Genomic DNA, 16,764 nt, shown 5'->3' with positions numbered 1-16,764 from the left:
TGATAAGATCAAAATGTGTAAAGATAAACTTCAGTTTTGAATTATAAGAATTTACCCTGTTTTTACATATCTTACTGACAAAAGAAATATTTCTAATTATTTATCTCCACGGTAAAATAAAAATGTGAAACATAGAAAACTGAAGAGTTTAATACTATCTTGCTTTCCTCCCGTGTTGCATCATCAATGAAGGTGTTTCAGTATGTAATTCTCCTTGCCACATCTTTTTCTTGAAACTTTGATCGTCTTAAAGAAATTTTTGAGTTACTTCATCTTGTAAGCCACAGAGTCTCCAAATACAGAAATGTCTTTGGGGCCTGAGTCATTAAATAATATGATTTAACATTTAATTTTAGCACAGTGACTTTGATTTAAAAAAAAAAAAACAAAAACAAAAACAAAAAACCCCCCCCCCCAAAAAGGAATTACTGACATTATTGAAGTTGTTGTTTGTTTCTAAATATTTATAGGATTAGAACCTGAATTTACAGTCTGATTGTATTAATGTTTTGTTAATTAGAGTGCATAGATTAATAAATGCCTTACTTGCTAGTCTTTGGGTTATGGATTTAACTAAATATTCATAGATTTGTACCAGCAAAATGACAAGATCCATATGCTACCAATATGAAGTGTGTGTAACTTTTTTGATTTTAATGCAAGTAATGTAAAATCATAGAATAGTTAAGGTTGGAAAGAACCTTAAGACCATCCAGTTCCAACCTCGCTGCCATGGGCAGGGACACCTCACACTAAACCGTGACATCCAAGGCTCTCTCCAACCTGGCCTTGAACAATGCCAGAGACCGAGCATTCACAACTTCCCTGGGCAACCCATTCTGATGCCTCATCACCCTTACAGTAAAGAATTTCTTCCTTACATCCAGTCTAAACTTCCCCTGTTTAAGCTTGAACCCATTACCCCTTGTCCTGTCACTACAGTCCCTAACGAAGAGTCCCTCACCAGCATCCCTATAGCCCCCCTTCAGATACTGGAAGGCTGCTGTGAGGTCTCCACGCAGCCTTCTCTTCTTCAGGCTGAACAGCCCCAACTTTCTCAGCCTGTCTTCATACAGGAGATGCTCCAGTCCCTGATAATCCTCGTGGCCCTCCTCTGGACTTGTTCCAACAGTTCCATGTCCTCTTTATGTTGAGGACACCAGAACTGCACACAATACTCCCAAGTGGGCTCTCATGAGAGCAGTGTCATGGGGCAGAAAAATGATATTGTGCATTGTTATTTTACTTTCCAGGTGCAATATCTGCACTTTTTCTCATTTCTGTGTTTTATCATGGATACATTCAGTGTATAGTACACAAACATCCTTATGTTTTATGCCAGTTTTTCAGACCTCTAACAGTGAATAAAATTTACTATGTTTCTCCTTTTTTTAGGTACTTCATCTCCTTTGTTTAGGGTTACTAGAAGAGAAACAGCAGTTACAGAAGTCTCCAGAAGAAGAAGTAACCTTTGATTTTTATCATAAAGCAACACGTATGTTTTCTTTTCTTCAAAAGGGCAAAGTAAATTAGGCTAAATTGATTTTATAAGGATGAAAATAAACTAGAAGAAAGTATTCAGTAATTTTGGTCAGAAAGGGTTTACTTTTTGCTGTAGAATTAAAAACTGCTAAAAAATTTATTTTAGTTTTAATAATCAAGAAACCATGTTTGGACTAGCTTCCATTGTTCACAGTTGCCAGATACATTGAAGAAGAGATTTGCTGCCTTTCCTGCGAAAGAAATGGGAAAGTAATTCTAGTGTTAGAAAATGGTTCTTCTTTTGCAACAATATTATTGAAATGTAAACTAAGAACTCCCTGAAAAATTACAGTGGATTTAAATGAGCTGCCTCCATGTGTTGTACTCCTGAAATGTGCAATTACTGATTTATGTGCAAGTTAAAGTCTCTTACTATGGTTATGATAATAGAAGTGAAACTTAGTGGCTATAAAGTCTGCTTTTTTCACCCTAAGTCTTTACAGAGCACTTCCTAGTCTTACATTTAAGATTAGTCAGTGGGAGTTGGGATCTGCATTTTCTAAATGAACTTCAAGCTTATCCAGAGTTTCTGCTTCACTGTGTAAGGCTAAATTAAAAAAATAAATCCATTATCAAGCTAAACAGAAGTGCCATTTGAGAGATGAAACAGAGATAAGAATTGTCTCAATTTTAAAGTGTGTTTTGTGTTAGTGGCTTAGAATGTTACGAATTTTTACCAAGGTGTGAGGAAGCAAATGATTAGTGTAGCTATATATATACATATATTTTAGTAGAAATAAACTTGTGCACACTTTGCTGTTAGCAAACTTAAGTAAGCTACAAGAGCTTTACTGCTTCTTGTTGGAGCAAAAGGCAGTTCTGGTTTTGTCTGAACTTCTGCTCTTGGCAGTAACAAAAATATTGATCACAAGAGGGTGAGGTTATACTACATTTAACCGGAATAAGCAGGTAAAATTAAACCAGAAATGTAACTGCACAGGTTATGTTATAGTTAGCAGTATTTTAAGGCATGTACATGGTTGTAAATACATTAAAATAGTGGTGGTTTCTCTTTTTCCTCTGAAGACCCATGCTTTTCTATTGTTTTCTCCTTTGTAAAGGAATGGGAAGTTCTGCATTGAATGCTGTGAGCGTGTTAATGCTTCTGGAAAGATTAAAAAGAGCTCCTCAGTTAGAGGCTCAGAAGGACACAGTCAATTGGATACTGCAGGTACACAAGCGGGAGATAAGTATTATATGAGTTAGTAATTTAGAAAGCTTTTATGGAAGATGTTATGATGCTTATTAAGAATAGCTGGAGAAAGTAGTAAATGAAAACTGGAAGCTTAGTTTTAATTACCTAGGCATATACTGGAAAGCTTTCTGTTCTGGATGTATATGGTTTTGCCTGATTTTAGTGACTTATTTCCGTAGGATGATCCATATCTCTCCTGAAATAAGCTAACAGTCTGTCCATTCTTATGTGCAGATACTTTAGCTGCTTAGCAGTATTAATGCTGGAAGACTGGAAAACTTGGAAGAATTTTACTTTCCTTCATACTGAGCTGTGCTCATCACGTTTAGGATAAATACAGCAGTGTTACAGGAATGCACATATCATCTCAGATGTTTTTGTTATTTAGGTGTTTGGTAGTTGGTTTCATCCACTTACAAATCTGAAAACAGTGTGAAAGTAAATATGTTTAATCCTGTCTATCTTGTAATAAGAGCTAAGTTGCATTTTAGTTTTGACATGTAAGTCTCTATTTCTAGATGTTTGACACAGTGAAAAGATTGAGAGAAAAATCTAGTTTGACGACAGTAGCAGCTACGTCAGGATCAGAAACTGCAAAAGGTGATGAGGTAATAAAAAAAAAGTTCAATAGAAGCCTTGAATTTAATGTTTAGAATGACTGTTTTCAAAAAGGTGTTTAATTTTTTACCTACAATCAGGTTTTTAAAAAATATTAATTTCTGATATTACCTACACATAGGATTTAGATTCTAAGAACAATATTTTAAGTAAATTCATGGTAAGCATGTTTCATGGAATTCTCAGCAGCTAGTGTGGTTCTGTTTGTACTTCCGAGTAAAGCGAAACAACTGAGGGGGTTACTAAGTAATTAGCATTGATTTCTTTTCTTCATGATTTGACCACTTTTCTATTATGTTGTCACTGTGGGGTAGTAAGAAATACAAATCCACTTAAAATGATGTCTTGCAGTTTATGTGACCTACCAAGAGGTTAATCTGCTTTACCTTGATCGTATAAAGACATAAGGCTGAAGTGATTATTCTGTCTGCGTATCAGTCTGTATGCCCTGCCCTCAGAATAACTTTTGAATCCAGTGGTCAACTCATGCAGGGAAATGGGGATTTCAAAGATTATAGCAGTGCCATGAGCAGTGGCTTTGGCTTTTTGTTTTTGTGGGTTATTTTTATTTTTTTTTTTAAATTGGCAGCTGAATAGAAAAAAAGAATCCAATCTAACATAGGCCAGTTTGCTATTACACATTATGTTTGGCAACAGCTTGCTGGCAGATGATCTCTTGGCTAGTCATTGTATGTGTAGCTCTAAACTTAACCACATCATATGCTGTGCTTCTTTTTTGAGAAAGGTGTCATTTTTTACCTGGTAAGGTAAGGGAACAAAATGCAAAAGTCACTATAAAAAATGAGACTCTCACAGTTTCATTACTTGTGGGGCAATTTGTTTTTTGATCTCCTCAAAAAGCAATGGTATTGTGAATGGAAGCAGTGTACATAATGTATGCCTTACATAATTGAGTAAGAGGAATTGAGTCCTATATTTTAATTCTTCCCTGTGTTTTTGAATTCTACATTTCCAAAATATAGAAATATTTTTTAGATTTTGAAGACATTATAGATGAAGAGGAGAATAGTTTTCCAATCTATAATAAAGAATTGAGGAAAGTAACAATCCTCAGATGCATAAAATGTTGCCACAAAAATGAACGGTGTGTTTGCTGTGTCATTCATAGACAGTTCAAGCTAAAATGTTCTTGAATTCCTGTATGGGGTTTTGCTTATGGGGAGAATAACAGAACTCTGGAAGAGTCTTGTGCCATTCGCGTCACCAAAGTTTCTGAAGATGACAAGCAACTAAGATGGATCAGTTATTATTTATTGATCCTGTCTTCGGGCAAGGGACTGTACTAGTGATCTTTTGTGGACCTCTCAAAATCTCTTTTTTTTTCTGACATTGTTAAGGAAACCAGTGAACATGTAAGAGTTTGGGTTTGTGTTTTTCAGATAGCAGTTAACTTTATTTTTCATCATTTAAGTGTTGTCAGTTACGGAATTTGATGCCAGTAGTTAGAATGCATGAAGATGGGCAAAATGCTTTTCATTTTCTGATGCGCTCTCTGTTGCCTGATTTCTTTGTTTTTTTTTTTTTTTATTGTAAGACTCAGAACACTCAGGATAAAGAGAAAGCTGAGCGAAAGAGAAAGGCAGAAGCAGCTAGGTTGCACCGTCAGAAGATAATGGCTCAGATGTCTGCACTACAGAAGAATTTCATTGAAACCCATAAGCTGCTGTACGATAACACAGTGGAGGCACAGGGGAAAGAAGATGCTATTATGGAGGAAGAAAGGTAAGAAAAAACAGATACACAGAGTTCCGGTGGTAATTGTTCATTGCCTGCTACGTAATCATTATACTGCATAAAAATGTTGAAAGTACATTCAAGGGACAGACTTGAAAACTATCATGTGTATGCTTACTCTGTAGAGCAGCATAAGAGAAGCAATAAGAACATTAATTATTTCTTCAAAAGGTACTTATATTGCTTAACATTTGGAAAAAAAGAAATGTTATTAGAAAGCTGCTGAGTTGACAACACTATTTTTGCAGGTAAATGTCTCCCTTATGTGAAAATTTCAGTATTTAATTTGGAAAAAATCTGAAAGCCAATATGGTGAGGTACTGGAATGGGTTTCCCAGGGAGGTTGTGAATGCTCCATCCCTGGCACTGTTCAAGGCCAAGTTGGATGAAGCCTTGGGTGATATAGTTTAGTGTGAGGTGTCCCTGCCCATGGCAGGGGGGTTGGAACTGGATGATCTTAAGGTCCTTTCCAACCCTAACTATTCTATGATTCTATGCCTTAAGGTTAAATTGCAATGAAGAAAATGTTTGTGTAGCTCAAGTTGCTGATATTTCTGTTTGTTAGTTTCCAAAATCTTATACTGGAGATGTTTGGTTTATATTGGTTGTAATATTGTTGGTATTGATTGCTCCCGTTCTAGAGCAGCTTCAGCAATATTGCATACCTATTTTGATCTAATTCGGGCTGCACAAAATTGAACAGGAAAATAGTGATATTTTCTGGAAAAAAAGTATGGATCATTCTGTGTTCTTTCATCTTGAATAACTCATGTTCTATAAGTCAGTGTTGAGCTCTGGAATAAGGAATAGTTAAAAAATACTTGGAAGCTTATTGTATCACAAAGCATTGAATTAAGGTATTGGCATTCATCTTCAGTATTTTTTTCTTCAAGAATGTGAAACAATTTTATTGTGTCTGTAGTATTAAAGATGTTTAATCCAGTCTACATTAAATAGAACCTCCTGAGTTTCCTGCTGTTAGAATCCACACCATTTTTTAAAGAAGACTGCATTTTAGTGAGGATTGAAATGTTTCTTCACTTTTTTGGTCATCATTTGGTTTTGTAAAGCACTTTGGTATAAAAACAGAAATGTTAGAAGCGTATAACATTTCTAGATGTCTGGAAGAGTAAGTTTATTTAGAAAAAGCCATCTGATTATTTTATCTCTCTCAATTTTGATCTTACAGCATGTCTTCAGCAACTGATTACTCCAAAATTGCTTTGGGTCCCAAACGAGGTCCATCTGTTGCTGAGAAAGAAGTTCTGACCTGTATTCTTTGTCAGGAGGAGCAGGAAGTAAAGTTGGAAAGTGCTGCCATGGTATTATCTGCCTGTGTCCAGAAATCAACTGCCTTAACACAGAATAGGAGCAGAATTATTGAACTCTCAGGAGGTATGTGAGCTTTCTTCTTTTAGACTTACAGACAGTTCCATACCTAGAGCATAAACACTTTGAACGTAATTGAACTCTGCATTCAATTGCATTGTTTAAATAACTTACCCTACTTAGTAAAAACAAAGTGAAAATTTTTTTAATTGTTCTAAAAAACATACTTGTAAAGCTTAAAAATGGGAAGCATATGAAGATTTTGATGTGTTCCTGGGAAATAATACAAACACAAGAGTTAGTGTTGCATAATGGCATTTTTGTAGCAGGAAACACAACAATGAGAATTTTATTATAAGTAATAGTTGCTCATACATGAGAGAGATTTTGGTCAGTTATTTGAGGGAAAGAAAGAAAAGGGGAAAACTTCAGTACTCACTGACCTTTTTTTGCTTTTTTTTTGGGAAAGAAAATTAGTAATTATTGAAGGTCAGATGCTTGATGGCTTTTAATTTAAACCATAGAGAAATCTGGTCCAGAATAGGATAAGAGGAGTTGAAATAATATCCAGGCTAAGAAGTAGAAACAAGTGTTTGTCTTTAACAAAAACCAACCAACCAAAACCTCCAAACCAAAAAACCAGCAAAAAGTGAAATGAAAATGGATTGGATAATTTGTATTGATAGTAATTATTACTAGTTTATAAGACAGTATGAAAAACAAAAGACAGGCTGTAAAGCAATAAGAAATATCAAAAATGGATTTGTCAGGAAAGGAACTTAGCAAGCCACCTGCATAACTGGTTTTGTAGGTGATTTATTCTCATGTTTATTATAATTCTTATGCTGTGCCCTACTTAATACATAGCCTAGGCAAATGATTTAGTCATAATCATCCAAAATCAGCCCAAGATGGATATATATATCATAAAACCACTAGTCTGGTTCAAGCACACTATAATAAATAAAACTTCCTACAGAATCCTGTTATATACATTTTTCTTTTTTAACAGTGAACTACTGATAATGGCAGTTTGAGCCAGTTGTATAGAATTTTTATCTAGGCCATGTAATAATTGCATCCTTCTTTTTTTTTTCTCCCCTCTCTCTTCTGTGATACTCTGAAGTACAAATGAAGTCCTATGCTCTTGTAGTCAGACACTTGCAAGCTTTCTGCAGTGACACCTTGGTCTATTGAAAAAAGGCAGGAATGAAGTTCCTTTTCCTAAAGCCACTTTTGGCTATTGCTTATAGGACATACTCTCCACTGCATGGCCCTCTGCAGCTCATCAATTAGAAGCAGGCCTGTAAGAGCTTTTCTTTGAAGATCCAAATAAGTGGAAAAGCTTTGTTCCCAAAGCAGAAGTGCAGATAGTGGCAAATTAGTGTTATACCAAGGTTCCCTTTCTTCTCTGTTTCCATTTAACTTAAAGCTGCTTTAGCTGCTGTGAAATAGAATTCTATGTTCAGTGCAATTTGGGTACTAGGTTTCTAGGTACAGCATGACATTCTCATGACATTTTTGTTGTTAAAAATTATACAGGAATAGTAAAAAACAGACTTGAGTTTGTTATTTGTCAGTGCTGTTCATGTAAGTTTGAAAATATATGGGACTAGTTGAAAAAAAGACTAATTTTCCTTTTTCTTAGTAGTTTCATTTTCTTTCATTTAAAAACGCAATAACAAATAACATGAAAAAATGCAATGGTAGCAATCCAGCCACAGACTGATTGCAGTACTGAAGAATCATTTTTTTTACTTTTCTCTTTTAACCAATTTACTATTAGTTTTGGATTTTGTCATTTTTTTCTTCCTCATTAGTGGAAAGCCTTCAGTAGTTTAAATGGGCTCTGACTTGTGATTACTTTGCTGAAGTATTGGTATGGAAAAGCTAGCCTAATGGGATTGTAATGTGACTGTGCAAACTGTGGAGAAAATAAAACCTGAAGGTTTGTTTTCTATGCATACTATTGTTCATCTCTGTTCATACTGATGGAAAGTTATCTTACTGTGTTTTCAATAACTTCTTTCTGCTGTGTTTCCAGATACATTAGATCCTCTCTTCATGCACCCTGACTTACCTTGTGGGACCCACACAGGAAGCTGTGGTCATGTGATGCATGCAGCCTGCTGGCAGAAGTAAGGATGTGTTTTAGTAGCTTTTTATGTTGTTTTGGGGTTTTCTCTTTAATCTGTCTTCCAAAACTTCTAAACGCACAATGAAAACACAGGGGGAATGGCTTTAAACTGAAAAAGGGTACATTCAGATTAGATGTTAGGAAGAAGTTCTTCCCTGTGAGGCTGGTGAGGCACTGGCACAGGGTGCCCAGAGAAGCTGTGGCTGCCTCATCCCTGGCAGTGTTCATGGCCAGGCTGAACGAGGCGTCAAGCAACCTGGTGTAGTAAAAGGTGTGCCTGCCAATGGAAGGGATGTTGGAACTGGATTATCTTTAAGATCCCTTTCAACCCAAACCATTCTATGCTTATCAACAGATAAAGAAAGTTGGGTCATGTGATTGTGAGCTACTTAACATTGTTTTATGATATACACAGTCTCTTGAGATTGTTGTTTGCACATGTGCCATTTTACTTTAAAAAAAAGTCTGACTAAACTTTTAGTGCTTAGCGTTGACTTTTCAGTGTGTATGTGTGTGTCTATATATACACACTTTACAATAAAACATCAGTTCACAAGAAATAGGTGCACACACAATGATATAGAAATATGTTCCTTGAGTATAATACATCTGCTCTTGGCAGATCCATCTACATCTGCGTAGATCTAAGTAGTGCAACATTGGAGCTCAGTTCCCTTGCTCTTTTTAAGAAAAGATGACTTGCTGTGTGGGTAAATGAGATTAGAATGGACAACAGGCTCTTCTCATACGGGATGGCACAGAAGGTTTGAGTATAGTCTTTTATTTATTACATAACAGACATTCTAACTTACTAATACTCCTCCAAATGATGCCTGCCACACCTTTCTGGAGTATCTGCGCAGCCTAAAAATACTGCAAAATACTCTCTAAAACAATAGGAATTCAAATGAATGGAATATCTTTGTAGTTGCCATGTATGAGGAAGAGGAGTTGCTTGCTAATACAGTTGTTTGTGTTGAAAACGTATGGTTTTGTTGATTTCCACTGAAGACTTTCCTAAATATTCTGTAATCATGAGAACTTCTGCAGATGCCCCCACATTCACACTTTCTGTTATTATGTGAACGGGATTGTAATTTTTCCCTTAAGGTGTATGATTTAGAGCAAAGAAAAACTCAAAACCAACACAACCCCCCCAAAATCAACCAGTCAAACAAACAAACAAAAAAACCCAACAAAAAAACCCCGAACAAATTATTACCTTAGTGTAGAAGTTGGATAATTTCCTATCTGTCTTTAAGATCCTACATACCCAGTCTGAATGTTAGTACAGAATTTAGTTGCTTGCATCCAGGCAAGAAGATTTAAGTGCTGGATCTTTTTATTTCTAATAATACCATGGAGACATTAATGAAATTTGAGGGTTTACTGCATCCACTGAGAGGCCAGAATGATAATAAAACCTGTAATGACTTCATAGTTATTTCTTAGTTTCCTTTTTGAGTTTAAAATAGATCATGTGTTATTGTCATTTAAATTACCCTCTCTTCCTGCTAAAAGTTGGCTACAGTTTCATTGTCTAGTTACAAGGCTCAGTCATTAGCTGATTATTCATTTGTGAAATGTTGCTGGTAGTTCTTCCTAAAATTAAATAAATGTACAATCCGCATTTCAAACTTACTGTAGTGAATTGCTTATGAGAGACACTAGATACAATGCTTTACTGTGTTGAAGATGATGGCGGAGTAAAGTAGAAAATTTAAGCCCTGCTTGTCCGTAAAAATAATGAAATTTAAAGACATCCTAAAAGCAAGGAGAAGTTGCTGTCATTTTGCATGAGTGTTACATCATGCGTTTTTGCATGAGTTTATATGCTCAGAGGTTTTATTTTCACATCCAAGCATATGAAAGAGTTATAACAAGCAAGTCTTTTCCTTCCATTTGGGTTGGATAGGTATTTGCTAGATAATTACATTTAATTACTCGAACATTTGATCTCGTGTCACATTTGAGCAATTCCACATTCTAGTAACTTCCTTTTCAATGTTGTAGGTACTTTGAAGCCATGCAGATGAACTTCCGACAACGTCTGCATGTCGAACAGATATTTGACCTGGAGAATGGAGAGTATCTTTGTCCACTTTGCAAATCTTTGTGCAATACTGTGATTCCTATTGTTCCATTGCAGGCTCAAAAAATAAACAGGTGAATTACCAGATTGTATAGCCTTTAATTAAAAAGAGAGGTAAAGATTACTTTGGGGCTGACTGGCTTTTCAAATTTTAAAAGGAAAACTTGGGCCAGCCTCTCTAATCTGTATAAAAAGCTGCGTGTTTTCTTAACTGTTGTTTTCTTGACTGTTCAGCCAAATATACTGGTTTTAGCAGATTTTTCGTAAGTATTTTTGGATTGGCAGTTTCTTAAGAGCTGATATCAAATGAGAAAGTATTTAGATCTAGCATTTAGCCTAACACTTCATTTTGTACTATTTGCACAAAATTCACAAAGCAAACAAAACTGTGAATATTGAGTATGTATTGATCTAAATATGTCCTTCATCTTTAAAGATAAGGTGATTCTTTGAGTGTTAAAGTAAAAACCTGCTTTCTGTTTCTGTTTTCAGTGAGGATGCAGAGGCAGTAGCTCAAATTCTGTCACTGGCTAGGTGGCTGGAGATTATCATAGTGAGGATATCGGGCTACAGTGTGAAAAGTGCTGAAGGTTTGTTATCTTAATTTTGAAGCTGTTCTTTGCGCTATTTAATATGACAATAAATGTTTTAACTAATACTGACAGAAAATTTAGGTAAAATACATTTTACTTTCAATGAAGACAATATCACATAAAGGTGGGGATTAAGTCACAGGCCTTCTGAGCTGATGTCTTGATTTTGCCGTGCCCTCATTGTTTTTCTGGTTTCTGTTGAATTCTTTCCATCTTCCCTGTAGAAGAAAGTTATGTGCACTTGGAGAGGGTAGCCACCTACTGACACTCAAGAGTTAATTGAACTTTTATATTGACTGTGGTGTGGTAAAAAAGACAAATTAAATTAAAAAGGCCAAACTAAAAGCATGTACAAGTATTTAGATACCAGAAGGTAGAGAGAATAAACATATTCCCTGCACATGTACAATACAGGATAGTTCTTTTTCTTCACTGGCAAAGCACTACTTTTAATCCTCATATTTCTGGAAATACAAGCAAATGTTAATTAAGAAGGAGGGTTAGAAGACATTATGGCTGGTGACATCTATTTGCAAGTATTTTCAAACCAATTTAAAATAAAAAGTCTCACTTCTTTTAGACTGCTGTAAAAACAACTGTAAAATTGTAAAAACAGCTTCTTTGTATTTTAACATTGATCTAATTTTTTTGTTTTTTTTCTGGAAGGAGAGAAAGAAAATCTTCCAGCTTTCATCAACAAGGAAATGGGCAGCTCTGCTTTGGAGTTCCATTCCATCCTTAGTTTTGGAGTTCAGTCCTCGTAAGTGTTACTGAAAGTGCTCTCTGCATTTATGGTAATCTCCCTAAAATAACCTTAGGTATACTTCAGGATTTGTATTGAAGGAAAAGCATATGATTTGTTCTGTGTAAATATGGGCTTACTTATACTTTCCCTTAAGCATTCACTGACTATCAGATCTGTACAAGCTAGATGATCCTCTTGGTCAAATCCAGTTTGGTAGTTCTTATGTTCTTGGTACAAAGTTAGGATCTTCTAATCCATGATTCCAGTGATTTGGGTTACTTCCTGTGCCTCTAGACAAATGATTTAATGCCTGTCTGCCTTAATTTTCCTGCTATATGTCTGTTCCAGGGATAGTTTTCACTTGGTTTTGGCTACATTAATGGAATATAGATTACTCAAAGGAATAGGGCTATGTAGTCATTGACCAGTAAATAATAAATACTGTTAGCAATGAAGACTGAAATTATCTTGGCTTCCTTTTGCAGAGTGAAATACTCAAGCAGTATCAAGGAGATGCTTATTCTCTTTGCCACCACCATTTATAGAGTTGGGCTAAAAGTTGCTCCAAATGAAGCTGATCACCGGATTCCTGTGATGACATGGAGCACATGTGCTTTTACCATCCAGTGTATAGGTAAAGCATAATCTGGGTCTGTTCCTTCTCATGACTTGAAATTTTTACAACTGTTTGTCTGTATAATTTTATGCACTCTGATTGTATAAGTAATAGTATAAAAGCAATATATAATAATATAGCAGCATATATGTGATTACATATATAATAATAGAATGACAATCTATAATACAATATACATAAAAGAATGTTTTTGTTAGCTGGTAGTTTGTAACATAAGGTATGGAATGCTGACATTGAGTTTAATCTGAGAGAGCAGAGAGTGACGTATTCCATATTACTTATTGTAAGGTTAAGCATGTTCAGTGAATATCTTCATGCTGCCAAAGACCATTGGGCTGTAGGCATCTCCTATGCAGCTAAATATCTAAAATACTAAAATATCTAAAATACTCCCTTTATCATTATTTCTTTTTGTCTTTATTCTCAAAGAATTCTCATGGTATTTGTAGAAAAAATATGATCTTTTGCATTCTGAAAGTGCTGAGCCTGGTAGAAAAAAAATCAACCAAACAAACCAACCACCCCAAACATTTTCTGGCACTAATCTGTTTTTGAAGGCAAAAATATTACCATAAAAATGATTGCATTTTGGGGGATAATGTACCTGTTTAGCAGACAGTTTTATTTAGTTTCTGTACTATATACACAAAGAAATTTGTGTAATAAATGCGAAGTTGTTGATAAACCAGTAGTGGCTTCCAGGCAGGGGGGGATACGAGAGGTCTGAACTGCATGCTGAAGAAATTGAGAATGTAATTGTACAGGTCCATAAATATGATTTGCCAAGTATACGGTTTTTCTTGATGAAGCTGTTAGGTGCAAGTGTAGTCCACCTGAAATCGATAGTTGACTTGACCCAACTAGAGTCTTAAAAGTTCAGAAGGCTTTTAGGAGGATTGGGAATATTCTAATAAGGCAGGAGTAGTCATGAGAACTGATTGCATCTATTTAGTGTTGGATTTTATCAGACTTTTCAAATGGGTCAGGGGAGGACTAGAAGCCATCCAGCTCTATTAACATTAATGCACTTATTGCTGTACAGATTGTTTTCTTTTGCTGTCTAGAGAAAGACCTTGGTGGCTGTCAGGGAGAGTCTGCCAGCAAATGTATAAATGCACAGACTGTTATCACAGATGTGATCTTAAAGGCATATGTCAGAAATAGAAAATTCAGATGCAGCATCAGGCCAAGATTATAAAACCAGATGGATGACTGTGGCAGTCTGACCTATCCTAGGCCACACCACTTCCTTGGATTTATTTTTGTTTACAAATAGAGAAGGCTTCCATAAAATTATAAAGCAAAACTGCCTAAATAACTTCAAGTATGCTGGCTGTGAATCAAGTCATAGGGTGCATTAGTATGGGCTTGTAGCAGTGCTTCCTAGACAAGGAGCTACCTGTATTAGTGGAGTCTCTAAGGAGGTTCAAGCTATCATTGCCATTTAAAATAGATTTTTTTTTAAAGATAATTCTCTTATAAATTAAAGTTGATTTTTTTTCTGAGAAGTACATATACTAAAATTAATCTTTGACTAAGTGGATTCTTAACAAAAAGCTATGCTAGTTCCTGCAGAACAAAGCAACTTAATTTTTTCTGTTTTAATTTTAAGAAAACCTCTTGGAAACAGAGGGCAAGCCTTTATTTGGATCTCTACAAAATAGACAGGTATGGGCAAGTAAGATATACAATACATTTTAAACAAAAAAGCTTTATATGTATATAAAACACATATAAAAAACACTGTAGCAGTTAACATCAAGAACATTCTCTGTTGAGGGCTAGCCCTCAAAATGTTTAGATTGATAACATAAAGAGCATTTTGGAAGAATAAGATTTCTACTTGCACATGGAAGTTCCTATTGAATTCACTTATCAATATGTTTTTTGGTTGTAGAAGTAGGTATGTTTTTACGGCTTTATTTCACTGTTATATCTTTTATTTTTTCCTGTCCAACCATTTTATCTTGCGCTCTAGCACAGTAGCCTTAAAGCATTAGTGCAGTTTGCAGCTGCTCAGAGAACAACATCGCCACAGGTCCTGATTCAGAAACATCTAGTTCGTCTTCTAGGAGGTATTGTATTGATTTTCTTCATTACATTTTGTATAGAAGAAGTTTTTATTGCAGAACGGCACACACATTAATATGGCATAGAAGCAAAGGTTCAACTACTGACAACAGTGCTAACTTCAGTTTCTGTAATGTTGCCTGAAACCATGGAGTATTGCTTGAGCTTAAGTCATCAGTAGTTCTGCTAACCCAGCTCTGTGTTGCTTAAGTCCCCCCCAAATCCTCTAACCAAGATTATCTAGGACTAACGATACTCAGATCTAGAACATTTACAGATGGCTAACAACCTATTGGTGGCAGCATACAAAATTATTCATTCTGTGCTAAACAGGTAGATAAAGCCACAAAACAGGTATTCCTCTCTCCTAATTGTAAGACTTCATCTTCTTACTACTTTCAAAAGGTTGCTTGCAGCCTAGTTTTAAGATATTTTTGTCTCGGGACAAGCTGAAACAATTTTCTTACTTGATTAGGTTAGCATGGTGGTCTTTATGAATCCCACTCTATAACTTGCCTTCTATTTTATTGGATTCTTAGGTGTTATACAGGCTTTTGTATTGGCCTAGGCTGTGAGGCATCTAGTGCCTAGGTACATTTGTGGACTTCACCCTTAATGCTGTGTGGCTTTATTACAGCTCGTGAAATAAAGATTTTTATCTCAGAATTTTTAAGATATAGTTACTAAAATTGTCAGCTGGTTCGTTGGGCATGCAGTGATGTAAGCAGTTAGATACTTCCTTAGTTAAGAGACTTGGACATTTTTGGATGAAAACGCAGAAATGATATAGGCTTCTAAAATCAGATTCTGATATTGCAGTTCAATCCAAAAGAAGAAAATACATATCAAATGCATAATTGCTATCTTTATTTTGTAGTTCTTCTACCAAACTTTAAAGCAGAGGACACTCCATCCCTCTTAGAAGTAGATATGTTCCACATTTTGGTAAGCAGGTTCATTTTATTCATATTAATACTTTTCTTATGCATGGATTTTCATGTACTTTGCCCTGTAGGTAGTCCAGCATTAACTATTCACTTGCATGAGTCTAGCTGCTGTACACGAGTAATGCATACAAATGATTACATATGGCTGCTATATAAGAGTGTTTGCTTTTAGTTTTGCTGTTCTTCTAGGTTTTGATTCTTTGCTGTGTCACACCTATTAAATTCTACGTTTGCAATCTGCCGTCTTTTTACCATCTCCATTGCTATCCAACCTCAAAAAAAAACAACCCTGAGAAATGCACCCATTCAGCTTGTTTCCCAAACTTTCCCTTAGTCTCAATAGGCCTCATATGTTCACATTCACTCTGATTACCTTCTGTACTGTTCTTAGTCTCTTCTTTCTGTTCCTAATACAAATCCATATTATAGCTTCTTCTACTGTTAAAAAAAAAAGTTTTCTACATGCTAGAAGAGCACAGATAATATTATTCAATGAGTTTTTCTAGAGTTTGTGAATTAAAACTAGCAAGATAAATTAACATATTTAAATTGACTACAGAAATTAAATATGTATGTATAGTGATAATTCCTATTACCCATGTAGCTATTACCAAATTTGTTACTCTAATATTTGCACCCTCCCTTTCACTGTAGGTGGGAGTTGTGTTATCTTTTCCATCTTTATACTGGGAAGATGCTGTAGACTTGCAACCTTCATCAATTAGTTCAGCCTATAACCACCTCTACCTCTTCCATCTGACAACACTGGCACACATAACACAAATCGTCATCTCTTCAGCAACAGGTAGAGGTGTGTTTGCGTTAGATTATTCTGGTATTTTTATACAGTTCCTTAAAAATTATGGACTCAGTGTCTTCAAGGTGTAAACTTCCTTATAACAAATGACAGTGCTAGGTAGTAATAAGTGTTTTCTAGTAAAAAATAAATAGTGTTCTTTTAATTTTAAGAGCATTTTATGAAGTCACTTCTTATGTGCTTAACCTAAGAAAACAAAATACTTATTGATGTATCAGTATTTGCTCAAGTCAGGTCACTCCAGAGTTGTAACTTCCCCCTTTTCTCTTCCTGTACGAGAAGCAAAG

At 35.4% G+C, this 16,764-nt stretch overlaps 1 protein-coding gene across 2 annotated transcripts in view; it reads left to right on the top strand.

Moving 5' to 3' along the window:
• Positions 1-16,764, top strand: part of UBR1 (ubiquitin protein ligase E3 component n-recognin 1) — a 63,807-nt gene that overhangs the window by 36,771 nt on the left and 10,272 nt on the right. Inside the window, exons 26-39 of one of the 2 annotated variants that reach the window (XM_034061871.1) lie at positions 1,396-1,495; positions 2,604-2,713; positions 3,256-3,345; positions 4,911-5,098; positions 6,300-6,505; positions 8,484-8,577; positions 10,590-10,742; positions 11,161-11,258; positions 11,928-12,021; positions 12,492-12,640; positions 14,256-14,311; positions 14,622-14,718; positions 15,591-15,658; positions 16,315-16,471. In XM_034061871.1, the coding sequence (XP_033917762.1) occupies positions 1,396-1,495; positions 2,604-2,713; positions 3,256-3,345; positions 4,911-5,098; positions 6,300-6,505; positions 8,484-8,577; positions 10,590-10,742; positions 11,161-11,258; positions 11,928-12,021; positions 12,492-12,640; positions 14,256-14,311; positions 14,622-14,718; positions 15,591-15,658; positions 16,315-16,471 (1,660 nt within the window). The remainder of the gene's footprint in view (positions 1-1,395; positions 1,496-2,603; positions 2,714-3,255; positions 3,346-4,910; positions 5,099-6,299; positions 6,506-8,483; positions 8,578-10,589; positions 10,743-11,160; positions 11,259-11,927; positions 12,022-12,491; positions 12,641-14,255; positions 14,312-14,621; positions 14,719-15,590; positions 15,659-16,314; positions 16,472-16,764) is intronic. The other variant, XM_034061872.1, reaches the window with a different exon arrangement.

This window comes from Melopsittacus undulatus, chromosome 4 (assembly GCF_012275295.1).
Source record: "Melopsittacus undulatus isolate bMelUnd1 chromosome 4, bMelUnd1.mat.Z, whole genome shotgun sequence".
NCBI lineage: Eukaryota > Metazoa > Chordata > Aves > Psittaciformes > Psittaculidae > Melopsittacus > Melopsittacus undulatus.
Note: the sequence above shows the minus strand (reverse complement) of the source record. Positions and strands in the feature narration are given on the sequence as shown.